The 15,612-nt window shown below is 38.7% G+C and overlaps 1 protein-coding gene across 6 annotated transcripts in view; it reads right to left on the reverse strand.

Annotated features, from left to right (window-relative positions):
* Nucleotides 1-15,612, reverse strand: part of CCPG1 (cell cycle progression 1) — a 44,319-nt gene that overhangs the window by 12,389 nt on the left and 16,318 nt on the right. For 4 of the 6 annotated variants that reach the window (XM_014534742.1, XM_014534743.1, XM_014534741.1 and 1 more), the window contains exons 2-7: nt 12,716-12,784; nt 9,481-9,601; nt 6,436-6,512; nt 4,529-4,733; nt 2,457-2,552; nt 483-734 (exon numbers count right to left, since the gene is read on the reverse strand). In XM_014534742.1, the coding sequence (XP_014390228.1) occupies nt 483-734; nt 2,457-2,552; nt 4,529-4,733; nt 6,436-6,512; nt 9,481-9,601; nt 12,716-12,775 (811 nt within the window). In that variant the 5' untranslated portion in view covers nt 12,776-12,784. The remainder of the gene's footprint in view (nt 1-482; nt 735-2,456; nt 2,553-4,528; nt 4,734-6,435; nt 6,513-9,480; nt 9,602-12,715; nt 12,785-15,612) is intronic. The other 2 variants (XM_005860196.2, XM_014534744.1) reach the window with 2 other exon arrangements.

Raw genomic sequence — 15,612 nt, forward strand, 5'->3', positions numbered from 1 at the left:
GGTTGGGCGTTTTTTTTTTTTTTTTTTTGATTTTTCTATCTTTCCCTCTTCCTTCCTCTCTAAAATTAATAAAGAAAAAAAAAATATATATATATATGGCTTGAGTGAAACCTGAAGGCAAGAACAAAAAACAAAAACAAAAAACCTGAAGGCAGAAATAATGAGCACCAATTATTGACATTTCAATTGTAACTATTTCAACTGGGATTTAGATAATCCTCCTAATAAAGTCAGAGTTCAAAGTACTTTAATTGTGGTTCTAAAATAAACTATTTACCTCATTGTAAGCATTTCAGATTTTTAATCTTCTAATCTTTTCCTTATAAAAAAAATACATGCCAATAATCCTTACATTTCTTAAATAAATACTGCTTACTTTAAGTAAAAATAGCTTTGTCATTAAATATATGAGCTTTCCTCACTCTTAGTAAGTGTCTCTACCCTAAGCCATCAGTTTGTTTAACAAATTTTCAATTACTTACCATAGAAATGTCCAAATCCCATGCTGATTGCAATCACCAGAGCAAGTATAACACACTTATTGAGGCCACTACTGAAATGGCGTTTACCCAGCTCCTTAGAGGGTTCAGTTTCTTGGTCAGCGAGCAGTCGTTCTTCAGATTCTGAACTAGAAATAGTTTTCTTCCTAGCACGGCGGCGTCTAAAGGCAGGACTGGGCTGATGGCTGGTTTCATCACTACTTGATTTGTCGTCACTCGGCTGAGATGAAAATACTATTTTAAAAAAAAGTAGATAAATATTTAAAATTTTTACAAAAGTTTCCCTAGTATATATGATTTAGAATAATCAATGCCATCCCTACATGCTTTTTTTACATAAGACAGCCAAAAACAAAACAACACAACATGAACTCAAGTTTTCAAGGTTATGAACATAATGCCAAAACATAAAATATTTCAACTGTGATACACAAGAATCTGTTAATCATATTCTGTGCCTTTGAAGGTCTGTTTTATTGTTAAACCTCTCTTATAGTTTATACTATCAGAACAATCATTCTCATAATCTATTAAATTTATTTGATAGTAGAGCTATAAACAAATACTATTTCTAGAAGAAAAGAAAAAAACACCCTGTATCTCTTCCATTTCAATTTAAGCTCAACTGTTTAAGGAACACAGGGACAAATACAAGCAGTTCCTTGGTATTTTTCTAGTTTCACTTCCATTCTATGAGTCCATAATCAAGGTTCAGAGCACTCTAGTTAAGCACAGATTTCCAGAAGTCAAATGAGCCCTTCCCTTCAACTGCCACTCTTACTAGAAGGCTATTAATTTCACCCTTCTAGTAAATATGTCAGCATGAGGAAGTGACACAACAGCTATCTCCGATATTAAGGACTAATCTGGTGCTGCTCCTTTATGAAAAGAATAGTAAACCATAACTTTTTAAAAAAATTCACAAGAAATCACAAGTCCTGAAAACATATACACCAGAAAAATTATCTTCAGTTTTTCATATGTATAATTTATTAACACGGTTTTATATTATCAAAAAATTATATGTTGACACAGAAAATTACGTGACTCTGAAATTCCCCCTGACCAGTTAGAAAGAAAAAGAGCATTAAAAGTAAGGATAAAATGTGAGCTTGAACTTGATACACAGAGCTCCAAAACAACAAACATTCATGCTTTAAAAAAGCAAAACAGTTCTTCAGAAGGCAGGTTATCCATGCCAAAGCAAAGCTGGTAACCTAGGTTAGGCAATACTTTTTAAAGAAGGATTATGGAGGGTTCAGTTAACTTTCACATTTACAACGAAATACACAAAGACAGAAGGCACTAATGAATATTCCTAATATTTAGTGATACAGAAGCTACTGAGAGATCTTTTGTTCATGACCCTTATGCCCATCATGTTTATCTGGTTATTCCTGACCACTAGTTTTTCCAAGATGCCGCCGCCTCAGCTGTGAGGTTACATTTCTTGGACAAAGAGAAAGAAAGAAAGACTTAAATAAAGCATTACATAATACAAAGGCATTCATGATCATAGATGGAGTATTTAAGTCAGACTTTCTGACAGCATTAAGATGGGTCAATGTGAAAACAAACCTTTAGTCAAAATTCCTTTAATAAACTTTCAATTCTACATTAACATACGGACTTCATTATATATCCCAAGTAAACCAGCCTAACCGGTATTAATAAATGTACATCCTTATCTAATGCTTCCATCTTTTTAACCCATACATATGATAGCTGAAATATTTTTATTTTTATAAGTCTTTTAAAGCTTAATTTGGCCCACAGTCCAAGATGCAAGCAATGCAAAGGCATGCAATAAGCTTAGCCAGCTTTATCACAAAATAAGTTTGAACACCTGCTTAGAGTATCATAGCTGACAATAGATATCTTTAAAGCACTAAGTAAGTAGTAAATGTGACTAGGCACACTCAGCTCTAGAAAAGCTGATAGATTTAGTCACACCACCTTGGAAAAGGAGTTGGCTAGGAACATGGTGTTTCAGCTGATCATCCCATGCCCTTATGCATTCAGGAATCTTCCACAGCTTCTCCCACCACCTTTCTTTTGTGAATAAACAGGAAAAAAGATGTATAAAGCTTTATTATAAAGAATAAAAGGAAAAAAGAGAATTGAAAATACTTTTAATTATCATTTAACATTATTATTTGTGCTCCATCAAAATCTAACAATTATGCCTTTTTAAAAAACATATACAATACAAACTTTTCTACAACTACCAACTTGTTCTCTTAGGGGAGAAAAGAGTCATATGGAGAGGGAGAGGAGTGTTCTTACATCAACAAGGGATTACTGTCACAAGAATTTAATTTAGAAGAAGAAAAAAACTGAAGTTGAAATCCAACACAGATGAAGAAAGGAAAAAAACAAAATAAGCAATAGGGTAGCAGGAAATTAACCGAGAAAAATATGGGATAAGGCAAAGAGAATAAAAACTCTGGGCAACTGATATATACTAGTATATGTAGTATTTTCAACATAGTCCAATGTAACTTATTATTTTTAACATGTTCTTTATTGAAGTAATTCCTTTGGGAGGGATAGCAATTGATAAAAAACACCTAATAAAATATACCTCTTAACTGAATCTATAAAATTCCCAAGAAGTCCAAATTTAGAAAGTAGATTAAAACTAGAATAATGTGCTCTGAAGTGTCCAAGTATCTGAAAAAAAAATAACAGCATGTATGGCGTCAATTTCTTAAATGTCTGCTTGGACCCTTCTCCACTACTCCTACTTCATTCAATTACCTTTTCTGGCCTACTAATATTCTCAGATTAAACCACCACAGCCTTTAAAAAAAGTAATTGAATACATATAAAAGTATGAATCCTATATTTTAATAAATAAAATCCGATGACCAAAATGGATTCTAAAATCAATTACGTTTGCCCTATTCTAGCCAACACCAAAGTTTCTCTCTGATCACTAAGATCATCTCATAAGTATTTAAACATTTTGAATAAAGTGTTTTCAAGCTCTTGTTTATAGTCAAACTACTGAAACACTAGTTGAAAATAACTCATTAAATGAGGTAACTAAAAAATCTCTACTTAACATTTTATTAACTTAAACTGAATAAAAATTCCATTGTCTGATTTTGGCAAATGTAAATATTAAAGAATAGTAAAATCTAAAGAAATGATCTAAAATAGATACTACACCTTCCTGTTTCTGCATCAAATTAAGAAATTACTGGAATCACTGGCAGTATTCCAAGGTGTCTCACATAATTCACTCTTAAGTTATAATTGTGGGTTAATAACTGTTGGTTAATTACAGGTTTGTTTCTTATATTTTCTAGTAACTTGTGTCTAAATAGTTATACCACATTGAAAGATGTTATATGTCCCTAAAATTGAGCCAAAAAATTTTAGAAGGGAATTAGTTCAGTAACTCACATTTTAACCTCCAAATGATTCTGTCTGAACAATAGACATTAACTGCATTAACAACGTGACTTACAATAGGTACATTTTCATAACTCAATCTAAAATGAATGATCCGAAGGTCAGGGTTTTGGGATGCCGCTGCACTGCCAGCTGCTTGAGCCCTGTTTGGCACATAGTAGCACTCAGTAACTGTTTGTTGAATGACTAATAATTGAAGAGAAAGAAGTTTCACTATTTTTACAATATAAAATTTTTATCATTGTAGGTAGAAATCTCAACATTCTCCTGCTTTTAGGCAAAATGGCACAATCTCCACTCTTAAAGATCTAAAACATGTCAAAGGGAGTGTTTGAGACATTAACAAACCTCCTCCTTCTTGAAGCATTTTTTTTTTTTTGGTCTTTTACTTAATAAGAGATGGCATTTATTGTTACAGCAAAAGACTGTGCTCTAGGCCCTAGAGTCTAGGAAAACATTAAATATAACAGTAAATTTTATAAAAATGTTTGAGTTTAATTCAAATATTCAAAACCTGAGATTTAGGATTATAAAACAAGTCATTATATAAAATATGGTCACAGGAGTCTGTAAGTCTGTTATCAGTGTATTCTTTGTATAGTTCTTACCAGTTTCTGGTGGACAGAATGTGTATTGGCTGCTAGAGGAAGAGCCCATGTTAAAGTCTTCTGGACTCTGTGCTTCTTTAACACTTATGGCTTCTTCTTGATTTCCAATTTCTTCTAACTTAGGTGGCTCAAGGGTCACAATATCAGAATCGTCACTGACAGTTCCAAAAGAAACATTGTCTTCAGGTGACTTTTCTTCCTCTCCCTGAGGAATCATAATTTGAGAGATAGTAAATTCAACAATTATTTAAGGGCCTTATTTTTCTACACCGTTCAAAGTGTAAAATGGTACTTAAGTAGTATGGTAATTTGGGCTTGAAATAAAAGATATGAATCCTGTCTAATAGGAAAGGATTACTCAATAGTAGCTTCATCTTTTAGTATGAAAACCCCTTCAAACTCCTTGGGGACTCTAACTACTGACAACTCCTTGTAGGCTGCAAAAGCTAAGAAGCCCACCTTTACAACCCAAATGAACACAGAAAGGAGAGGATTTCTTACCGGTTCCATGGGTTTATTTATGTGTAACCCTGTAGTCAGGGAGCCCATTAAAAGACTGATGACATTTTCCTGGTTATGTATGTAATAAACGTTAACAGTTATGCCATGTAAAGATCATCTAGCTATCTAGTTTTATCTAGAAGTCAGGTAAATGCTAAAGGATAAGATTTAGTTTGTTCTCAAATTAAAAACTGACCTTGATTTTAGCTTAATTTCTCAATATAATTCAAGAATGTAACCTAATTAGACAAACTATATACCAATACATCAACAAGGCCTGTATACCTATGGATTGATGTTGAACTCTGAATCCATTTTGTCTGACTGTCTTTTCCTGTCTGCTAATGGTATTAGTCATAATAATACCTGTACTTGTTCTTTGTGTTTTTCTATATAGTTCAACTGTTTATGATGGCTGAACATGTGTAACTGTTAATACTCTTTTCATGGCTTACATAAGTGTTATACTAGATGCCAAATACAGAAAGATGAGAGACAGAAGGCAGGACTCAAATCATAGTTCTCAGGATAGAAATGGTCCAGAGTGTTTTTTTAAAATGAAGGCCATAAAACCTGACTGTCTTCCATTTACCTGCCTTTCCTAGTTTGGGAAAATGCAGCCTCAACTCAGACCCTCTGGTTTACAGTGTTGCCCCATCACCAACAATCAAGATGACATCCATACGGAGACTTCCTAGGAATGAGCCTTCCTAGAACTGAGAGACCACACTATTCGACCTTCAGATTTATGATCAAAAGGGGGAAATGTGGATGAAAAAAGGGGATTCTATGGAAAGTAACCTCACAGGATGATCTGATCAGAAATTCCTAACTGGGCAGGTCATGGTAGGTAGTCATGCCCCAGGCATATAAACAAGCCCTGTCCATTATATCTGTACATCTAGGTCAACGCACCTATGAAATAAACTGTAACCACCCAAGATAGAACATAATCTTGTTAACTATCATGTAATCCAACCATTACCTTACTTTTTCTGGCCCCCACATAATTTTCCTTAATTTCAAATGTATAAAAGAAAATGCAAAACTTATTTGAGATCTTGCTCCCAGCATGTCAGGGGTTTGGCTCAAACTCTTATAAAAATTATATACCAAAAAATATATATATACAACCTACTTTGAAAGGAAATTATATTAGTGGTTATATGAATAAGACTTTAACACATTACCAATGAATTACTTTTCTAAATTAAAACACATCTGAATCAGGAGTTTAAATAAAAGCTAACAACTTTAACCTTAACTGATCAATCTGGGGACTCTCAAAATCTTCAATAAAATTTATTTTTAATTCAAATAGGAACAGAATGCACAACTAGAAATGGAAGCTTTGATTAGCATTCTCTATGTTTACCATATTTCCACAGAGTAAAACACAAGCTTACCACAAGTGCTAACTGTGTTTCCTCCAAAGCTGGATAAGCAGTTTCTCCCACTACCATTGTGACAGTTTGGCTGCTCTCTGATATAAAGAAAAAATCAATTCAATTACATTTTATCACTTTGGCAATCTACATATATAATGATCTGGGTGCAAAAAAATGTATTCTCAAATTTTTAAAGTGGATTTAATCAAATGACATAATCAAATGACCTAAGTCATTCTTCTATTGCTAAAAAGGTCTGTATTTCAAATATAATTATTTCAATATTTGAAATTGTCAGGGGATAATTTTAGACACTGAACTGAACTCAGTTAAGAGCAACTAAAGCAATATAATCTCTAAGTAAACAGTCTCTACCTTACAATACCAAAGCACTTACTTTAAAGCAAGGTGTTAACATGCTTTAAAAATCTGTTAACATGGAAAACCAATTCGCAGATATCTGATGGAACATATCCTGCATTGTTAAAGTTTATTCAAGCTAAAGGTACCACTACTCTAATGACTGTCAATGTCTGGCAACACAAGAATCAAAACTATGGCTCCGAATTATGAACTATCCTATGTAATAAAGAGGTAATATGCAAATTGACCATCACTCCAACACACAAGAAGGCCTGCAGGAGAGGGCAGTTGTGGGCGGTCAGGCCAGCAGGGGAGGGCAGTTGGGGGTGACTGTGCAGGCAGGGGGGGCCAGTTGGGGGCGACTGGGCCAGCAGGGGAGGGCAGTTGGGGGCAATCAGGCTGGCAGGGGAAGGCAGTTGGGGACGAGCGTGCCTGCAGGGGAGGGCAGTTGGGAGGGGGGGGCCCAGGCCTGCAAGGGAGGGCCGCTGGCTGGTTAGGGGGTGATCAGCCCGGCAGGCAGAAGAGGTTAGGAGCAATCAGGCAGGCAGGCAGGTGAGCAGTTGGGAGCCAGCAGTCCTGGATTGTGAGAGGGATGTCTGATTGCCCGTTTTCCATATGAACTAGTTGTTCATATGGAAAATAATCCTATATAATAAAGAGCTAATATGCTAATTAGACCAAACAGTGGAACGACCATCCAGACGACCTTCCGGACGAAGCTGGGGCTGCAAGGGCCCGCCAGACATCCCTCAAGGAGTCCCAGACTGGAGAGGGTGCAGGCTGGGCTGAAGGACACACACACACACACACACACACACACACACACACCCATGCACGAATTTCGTGCAACAGGTCTCTAGTTTATAATAAAAAATAGACTGTAAAAAAAAACACGAACTTGAGCCCTGGCCAGGGTGGCTCAGTTAGTTGAGCATCATCCCTGCACCAAAAAAGTTGTCTGTTTGATTCCCAGTCAGGGCACATGCCCAAGTTGCTGGTTGAAGTCCATGATCAGGGTGCTGTTCTAGAGGCAACCAATTGATTGTTTCTCTCTCACGTTGATGTTTCTCTCTTTCTCCCCCTTTCTCTCTCTCTCTCTGAAAAATCAATAAAAACATATTTTAAAAAGGACTTGGAAAAATGTACAAGAGTTCATATTAGAAAGGCTATACAATATTAACAAAATTTGAAAGTATTAAAATAATATAATAATAAGTGTAAATTTATGCATAGCAAAGAACATACAGGGTGGGGCAAAAGTAGGTTTATAGTTGTTCATATGGAAAATAATCCTATATAATAAAGAGCTAATATGCTAATTAGACCAAACAGCGGAACAACCATCCGGACGACCTTCCGGAAGAAGTCGGGGCTGCGAGGGCTGGCCGAGGCTGTGAGGGGCTGCATTGCGCCTCTAGTACAATAATAAATGATAATACAAGAAAGAATAAACTCTGTGTTTCACATACTTATAACTGTAAACCTACTTCTGCCCTCCCGCATACCAAATGTTTACAGAAATTATCTCCAGACCAAAAAAATTATGGGTAGTTCAATTTTTTTTTTTTGCTCATCATTTTTTCTCTAACATCTATTTCCCATATAATTTAATCCATACAAAAGAAGGAAAAAAAACATACACTGCTTTTGTATGTTATAGTCCCTAACAGAGTATTAATTTGGAGGTAAGACTCCTCAACAAAGGTGGACTTGGGTCCAAGAACTCCTAAGGAAGTATGGAAATTTTTTAGATACACGAGTATATGCATTTTTTGGGAGGGACTGTCCCTAGCTTTCAGTTTCTCAAAGAGATCTCTGACCCATGAAAGTTGACAATCACTGTTCAAAGGAAATCAGTAATCAACAGGTAGGCTAAAAACAAGATTAACAGGTATAATCTATTGTATTTCTAGCCTGGACACCTCCACTTGATTCTCCAGGGGGAAAATGTTCTGTTTAAATTTTTAGTAATTTTTTAAAGAAGTTTAGAAGTAATTTAAATACGAAGATTAGAATATACATTCATTATTTGGGCATCATATTTCTTCATATGATTAATGTGAACATCAAATCCCATAGGAAGTGGGATTATACACAATGTAGACGTTTCTAGCCTGGACATCTCCACTTGATTCTCCAGGGGGAAAATGTTCTGTTTAAATTTTTAGTAATTTTTTAAAGAAGTTTAGAAGTAATTTAAATACGAAGATTAGAATATACATTCATTATTTGGGCATCATATTTCTTCATATGATTAATGTGAACATCAAATCCCATAGGAAGTGGGATTATACACAATGTAGACGTAACACAGTTGTTAAATGCCATTTACCACTTCTAATCAAAGTACTCTGAAGTGTGACAAATACTGGAAAAGTTTGGTAAATCTCTTGTGATAATTTAATAATTTTGTACATCACTAGTCTTAATCAAGATTGATAATACTGAGTCACTGAAGGACTCAATATTACATGTGCAATATCAAAGAGTTATCTGGAGGCTCAAACATATACTACAGCTGTAAATAAACAAGGCCCTGGGAAGGCTGGTACCACCAGACTCTGCAGGGTTGCCCACCTAGTCCATACTAACACATTAGTCCTTCAATGGCCTAATCACTTAGCTATCCACCTAGATTAGTAATGTCCCAAACACGTCCAATTTTAAAAATAAATATATCCAACTTATTAAACATCTTACCTCCTTGTTCTAACTGCAATACTTGTAGCTCCTCTTGCTCTAAAGATGAATACTCTGGGAGGAGCTCACAGCTGTCACTGGCTGTCCCATGTTCAGAAGCCACCATCTCTATATCAGACCCCTAGGAAAAAGTGAAAATCAGTTATTTGTCTATCGGCTCATCAAAGTTTTGAATACAAGTAGATGCATCCATTATTTAAAGTCCCAATGTTGCTATACTCCAAAGAGAGCAGTATCTAATCTGATTACCTTTTGTTCAATTTACTCCATAAAGGCCTATGGCAGGGAAACAGCAAAATGGAGAACAGGTTTAGATTCTAAAAGTGAAGTCAGACTAAAAGTTGAATGCTCTAACTACTCTATTTCACAAACCCAAGCAATAAATTTGAATCCCAATGAATAAATGTTTGTGAGCTATTTTTATTAATTTGCTTCTACTCAAGATTACAGAGTTTGTTAGGTAAGATAGGTATAAAAAATTAGAATTTTAAAGTTACAGCCTATTCAGAGAAACAGCCACATGCAAATAACTACTTATTACAGCAATGTATAAATGAAAAAGTTTAAGGGCAAGGCATACAATGAACCCATTTAGATTAATAGGGTTCCTTATAAAATTTTAGAGTATTATTTATTCTTCCAAGCTTGTCCTTCCTACTTTGATGTTAGACTGTCTTTTACTTAATAAATAGTTAGTGGATTTTGAGGGTTTTTTCCTTGTGTCTTAATTAGTGAAATAAAGTTAACCACTAGTTGATTCTGCCTCTACCCATGCCCTCAATTTTCCTATAGTTTACTAATCTATGAAACCAAAAGGTCTGAGTTCTCCTTATAAACATACAACAACAACAACAAAAAATTAAAAGAACTCATTAAAGGATTGGGTTTTAAATAATCCTAAATGTAAGTTTTTGGGGTTGCCTAAAGTGGGAGGAAATAGTAGAAACAGAGGCAAGATTAGGGATGGACTGGTAGTTTCAGGGGAGATCAGTTGTGGCCTACATCAGAATGGGGACAGTAGGGAAAGGAAAACAAAAACAAAAACATGTAAGACTTGATAACTAGATATGATGGGAAGAGGGATACAAGTATAGATATGATCTACTCTGTGACAAGCTATCCCTAACACAGAATACCCTCATGCCAGAGAGGTTTACTTACTGTCTTGCTTCACACTACACTCCCAAGTAAGACTCCCACAGCTGCCTAGTTAATTATCTTTGAAGGAGAAGTTGTTGCTAAGGGAGTTGAGCTAAGCTTGGTAGAAAACAGGTTAAAATCAGAAAAGTCACTGATTTACAAAAAAAAAAGAAACTACCTCACCCAAATAAAGAAAAGAAACTGCCCTAGCCTGTTTGGTACAGTGGATAGAGCAGGGGTCCTCAAACTACGGCCCACGGGCCACATGCAAATACAAATATTGTATTTGTTCCCGTTTTGTTTTTTTACTTCAAAATAAGATATGTGCAGTGTGCACAGGAATTTGTTCATAGTTTTTTTTTAAACTATAGCCCAGCCCTCCAACGGTCTGAGGGACAGTGAACTGGCCCCCTGTTTAAAAAGTTTGAGGACCCCTGGGATAGAGTGTCGGCCTGTGGGCTAAAGGGTCCCAGTTCTGATTCCGCTCAAGGGCACTTACCTCGGTTGCAGGCTCCTCCCTGGCCCAGGCCCTAGTCAGAGCCGGTGCAGGAGGCACCTATCGATGTGTTTCTCTCTGTCTTTCCCTCTCTCTTCCATTCTCTCTCAAAAATCAATGGAAAAATATCCTCGGGTGAGGATTAAAAAAGAAAAGAAAGAAAAGAAACCATCTCAAACTCAATTGGTAAAGTTGCTATTAAATTTTGAAACTTTCTTGCAGAAAAGCAATCATTTTTTGTTAATGTTGTTTTCTAGAAGATATGACTAATTGTCTAAACCTCACATTATCAAAGTAATTATAAAAAATACCATCTAAAATATTTTTGAAGTTTGACATACTGTTCATTTTAATTTTTTATTTATTTGAGAGAGGGAGAGAGAGTTATATCAATTTTTTGTCCCACTTATTTATGCATTCATTGATTGTTTCTTGTATGTACCCTGACCAGGGATCAAACCCACAACTTTGGCATATCAGGAAGATGCTCTAAGCAACTGAAATCAGCCATTAAAACCCTTATTAATGAAGAAAAACAAGTGAGGCTTAAGAGATCCTGAAAACAAAAAGAGAGATAGATAAATCCATTAAATTTTGAATAGGTATAGATGATTTTTATGATATTGCTTCTATTCTTCAGTATTTTATGATTTTTCTATAATGGACATATATTACCAGTGTGAGAAAATGTTTATTATGTACTAATTATGAAACATCAAACTTCTATAATAAAATTCATTTTGTGATACAGTTCTAGCCATAGTGCTTTTCCTAGCAAGTTCTACTACTATATATCACAAGTGGAACACATATTCTCCACGCTCCTTTCTCAATGTTTTTAAATGCAGGCTCTGATATTTCCCAGTTGCACACTTCTGGCAAAATTACTTAACCTCTCTAAGCTTTACTTTTCTCAACTATGAAATGAGAATGAAAACAATCTATACCAGATATTTAAAATTATATGAGAACATAGGTAAGGCACAGAACCTGACCAATAATAAACCCTCAATAAATATTTTCCTACTGTCTCAAAGCTGAGAAAAGTAATGTGCAATAATGTAGACGATATTGGCTCAAAGAGTTTTCAGTAATGAAGTTTAATGCAGCTGGGAAAATGTCCAAGCTAGAGACAATGAAACCGCATGCTTAAATGTAGAAAAAATAATGACTTTCAAAGAACTCAATTTTTACATCACTGCTAACACAGTAATATTACAAACTAGAGGCCCAGTGCACAACATTTGTGCACTGGGGGGGAGGGGAGGTCCCTCATCAGCCCAGCCACCCTCTTGCAGTACAGGACCCCTGGGGGATGTCCAACTGCCAGCAGGCCCCCAAGGGGTCAATGGTGCTGCCATGGAGGTGACGGCTCCCGCCACCGATGCTGCACCTGCCAGCCTTAAGCCCAGCTTCTGGCTAAGCAGCGCTCCCCCTGTGGGAGCTCACTGACCACTAGGGGGCAGCTCCTGTGTTGAGCATCTGCCCCGTGGTGGTCAGTGCGTGTCATAGCGACCGGTCGTTCCATTGTTCGGTCAATTGGCATATTAGCCTTTTATATATATAGGACTGCCTTATAAAAAGTATTGAATAGCATACCTCATGATTGATGACAGTCCAACCACAAGATGAATCACTGTCACTGGAGTTTTCAGCCATTTTTCAGGTCTACAAACACAAAAATACACTGACATGTTAGGCATATTTTATTTTTTAATTTTTTTTATTGATTTCAGTGAGGAAGGGTGAGGGAGAGACAGAAACATCAATGATGAGAGAGCATCACCAATCAGCTGCCCCCTGCACACCCCCTGATGGGGAACAAGCCTGCAACCCAGGCATGTGCCCTGACCAGGATTCAAACCATGACCTCCTGGTTCATAGTTCGAAGCTCAACCACTGAGCCATACCAGGAAGGCGGGCATATTTTTAAAATCCTATTAGAAGAACTATATGTGACCCAAGTATGAAAAGTGACTTGCTCTCTCTCATTTGAAACTGAGACAACCTACCCATGAATTTACTATACAAGATATGATTGCTTAATTAAATAAACAAATACAACCTAACTTTTAAAACAAGGAGATCCTCCTAAACTGTAAATAGTCTAGACAGCAAATACTTCAATTGAAATTAAAATAGGGTGGAGGAGGGGTTGGGGAGCAGAAGTTGGTTAGAAACTGTTGTCATTGGCAATAAGCTAGACCTAGTCCTACACCAACATACATTTGTCTCTACCTGGTTTGTTCTCCCCTTTCTTTCTGACACTCCTATTTAAACTTCAAATCTGCCCAGCTGGTGTGGCTCAGTGGTTGAACATCAACCTATGAATCAGGAGATCATGGTTCGATTCCCGGTCAGGGTACATGCCCAAGTTTGAGGGCTCCATCCCCAGGAGGCAGCTGATTGATGAGTCTCTCGCATCACTGATGTTTCTATCTCTCTCTGTCACTCTCCCTCCATCTCAAAAATAAAATATCTCCCTCTATATATAAAGAGCCAGGGTCCATAACATCCAAAACGACCGAATGGACGACCAAACACCGAAGTCAGCAGCTGCAGGCATGGCAACCCAGCACTGACTGCTGAGGGGGCTGCAGATCAGGCCCGGAGAGAGAAGCGGGGTCTGATCCGCAGCCTCCGTGGCAGCTGTTGATCAGCCCTTGCCTCTCTCTCTCTCTGGGCCTCGCCAGCAGCCACGGGGGCTACTGATCAACCCCACCTCTCTGATCAGGCCGCAGATAGGCCCAGAGACACTGATTGGCATAGAAACTGACCAATCAGAACCAAATCTGGGTGAACTGAAAGGAGTCAATGGCTGCCTAGGAGGCGGAGCTTTTGATGCTGACTGGCATAGAAACCGACCAATCAGAACCAAATCTGGGTGAACTGAAAGGAGTCAATGGCTGCCTAGGAGGCGGAGCTTTTGATGCTGACTGGCATAGAAACCGACCAATCAGAACCAAATCTGGGTGAACTGAAAGGAGTCAATGGCTGCCTAGGAGGCGGAGCTTTTGATGCTGACTGGCATAGAAACCGACCAATCAGAACCAAATCTGGGTGAACTGAAAGGAGTCAATGGCTGCCTAGGAGGCGGAGCTTTTGATGCTGACTGGCATAGAAACCGACCAATCAGAACCAAATCTGGGTGAACTGAAAGGAGTCAATGGCTGCCTAGGAGGCGGAGCTTTTGATGCTGACTGGCATAGAAACCGACCAATCAGAACCAAATCTGGGTGAACTGAAAGGAGTCAATGGCTGCCTAGGAGGCGGAGCTTTTGATGCTGACTGGCATAGAAACCGACCAATCAGAACCGGTGATCAGGCAGGCAGGCAGAGGCAGTTAGGGGTGATCAGGCAGGCAGGCAGGTGGGCAGTTAGGAGCCAGCGGTCCCAGATTGTGAGAAGGATGTCCCCCAAGGGCTCCCCAATTGGAGAGGGTGTGGACTGGGCTAAGGGAGCCCCCCCCATGCACGAATTTCGTGCACCGGGCCACTAGTCTATATATATAAAAGCCTAAGCGACGGACCGACCAGTCAACCGGTCACTATGACGCACACTGACCACCAGGGGGCAGATGCTCAATGCAGGAGCTGCCCCTTGATGGTCAGTGCACTCCCACTGCAGGAGTACAGTTCAGCTGACCGACCCATCCCAGCAGCCCACCAGCCGCCACTCTCTCCCTCAGTAGTCCTACAGGTCCAATCTCTGGAGAATGGGCCAGGCACCAACAGACCAGCACTGGCGGGTCTAGTGGAAGTCGGTCTCAGGCACCATGGCCGCTTCCCCTCCCTAGACGCTCAGCAAGGAAGAAACAATATAAAAAGTGGCCGCCAGGTGGCTCCCAACAACCAGCGTGAACTTCAGCAGGATGGATCCAGATCCCCGGATGGCAAGGGTATCCTACTGCCCTCCCGGAGGGCTGATCACATCCCAGCGCCCCCCCCATCCCCCTTGGGATGGGTGCCAGACACAGGGCTCATGGCTGGTGAGCACCACTACAGCGGCACAGGCCTCTCCCGATTGGGACTGACTGAGCGCGATCCCACGGCAAGCACAGCAGGGCCGGGATGAGCGGGAGCAGCAGGCAGGAGTGGCAGGCGGTGTTGGACTGCGGGTTTTAGTCAATCCCTGCAGGCCACCCCAAGGGACCCCACCTGTGCATGAATTCATGCACCAGGCCTCTAGTATATACATATGTATATGTATATATAAACTTCAAAACCAAACTCACTGACTCTGCCTTACTGACTCTGTTATACACATTTAATTCTTATTGTGCAGTGTATGTACTTCTATTGTTACACATATACTGAGAACACAATTATTGTACATTAGAGGCCCGGTGCAAAAAATTCGTGCATGGGGGGGGGAGGGGGGTCCCTCAGCCCGACCTGCACCCTCTCCAATCTGGGATCCCTCAGGACATGTCCTACTGATGGCTTAGGCCCACTACCCATGGTTCTCTGCTCTCTGCGAGGCCTGGCTGCTCCACA

This window comes from Myotis brandtii, unplaced genomic scaffold, assembly GCF_000412655.1.
Source record: "Myotis brandtii unplaced genomic scaffold, ASM41265v1 scaffold1326, whole genome shotgun sequence".
Lineage (NCBI taxonomy): Eukaryota > Metazoa > Chordata > Mammalia > Chiroptera > Vespertilionidae > Myotis > Myotis brandtii.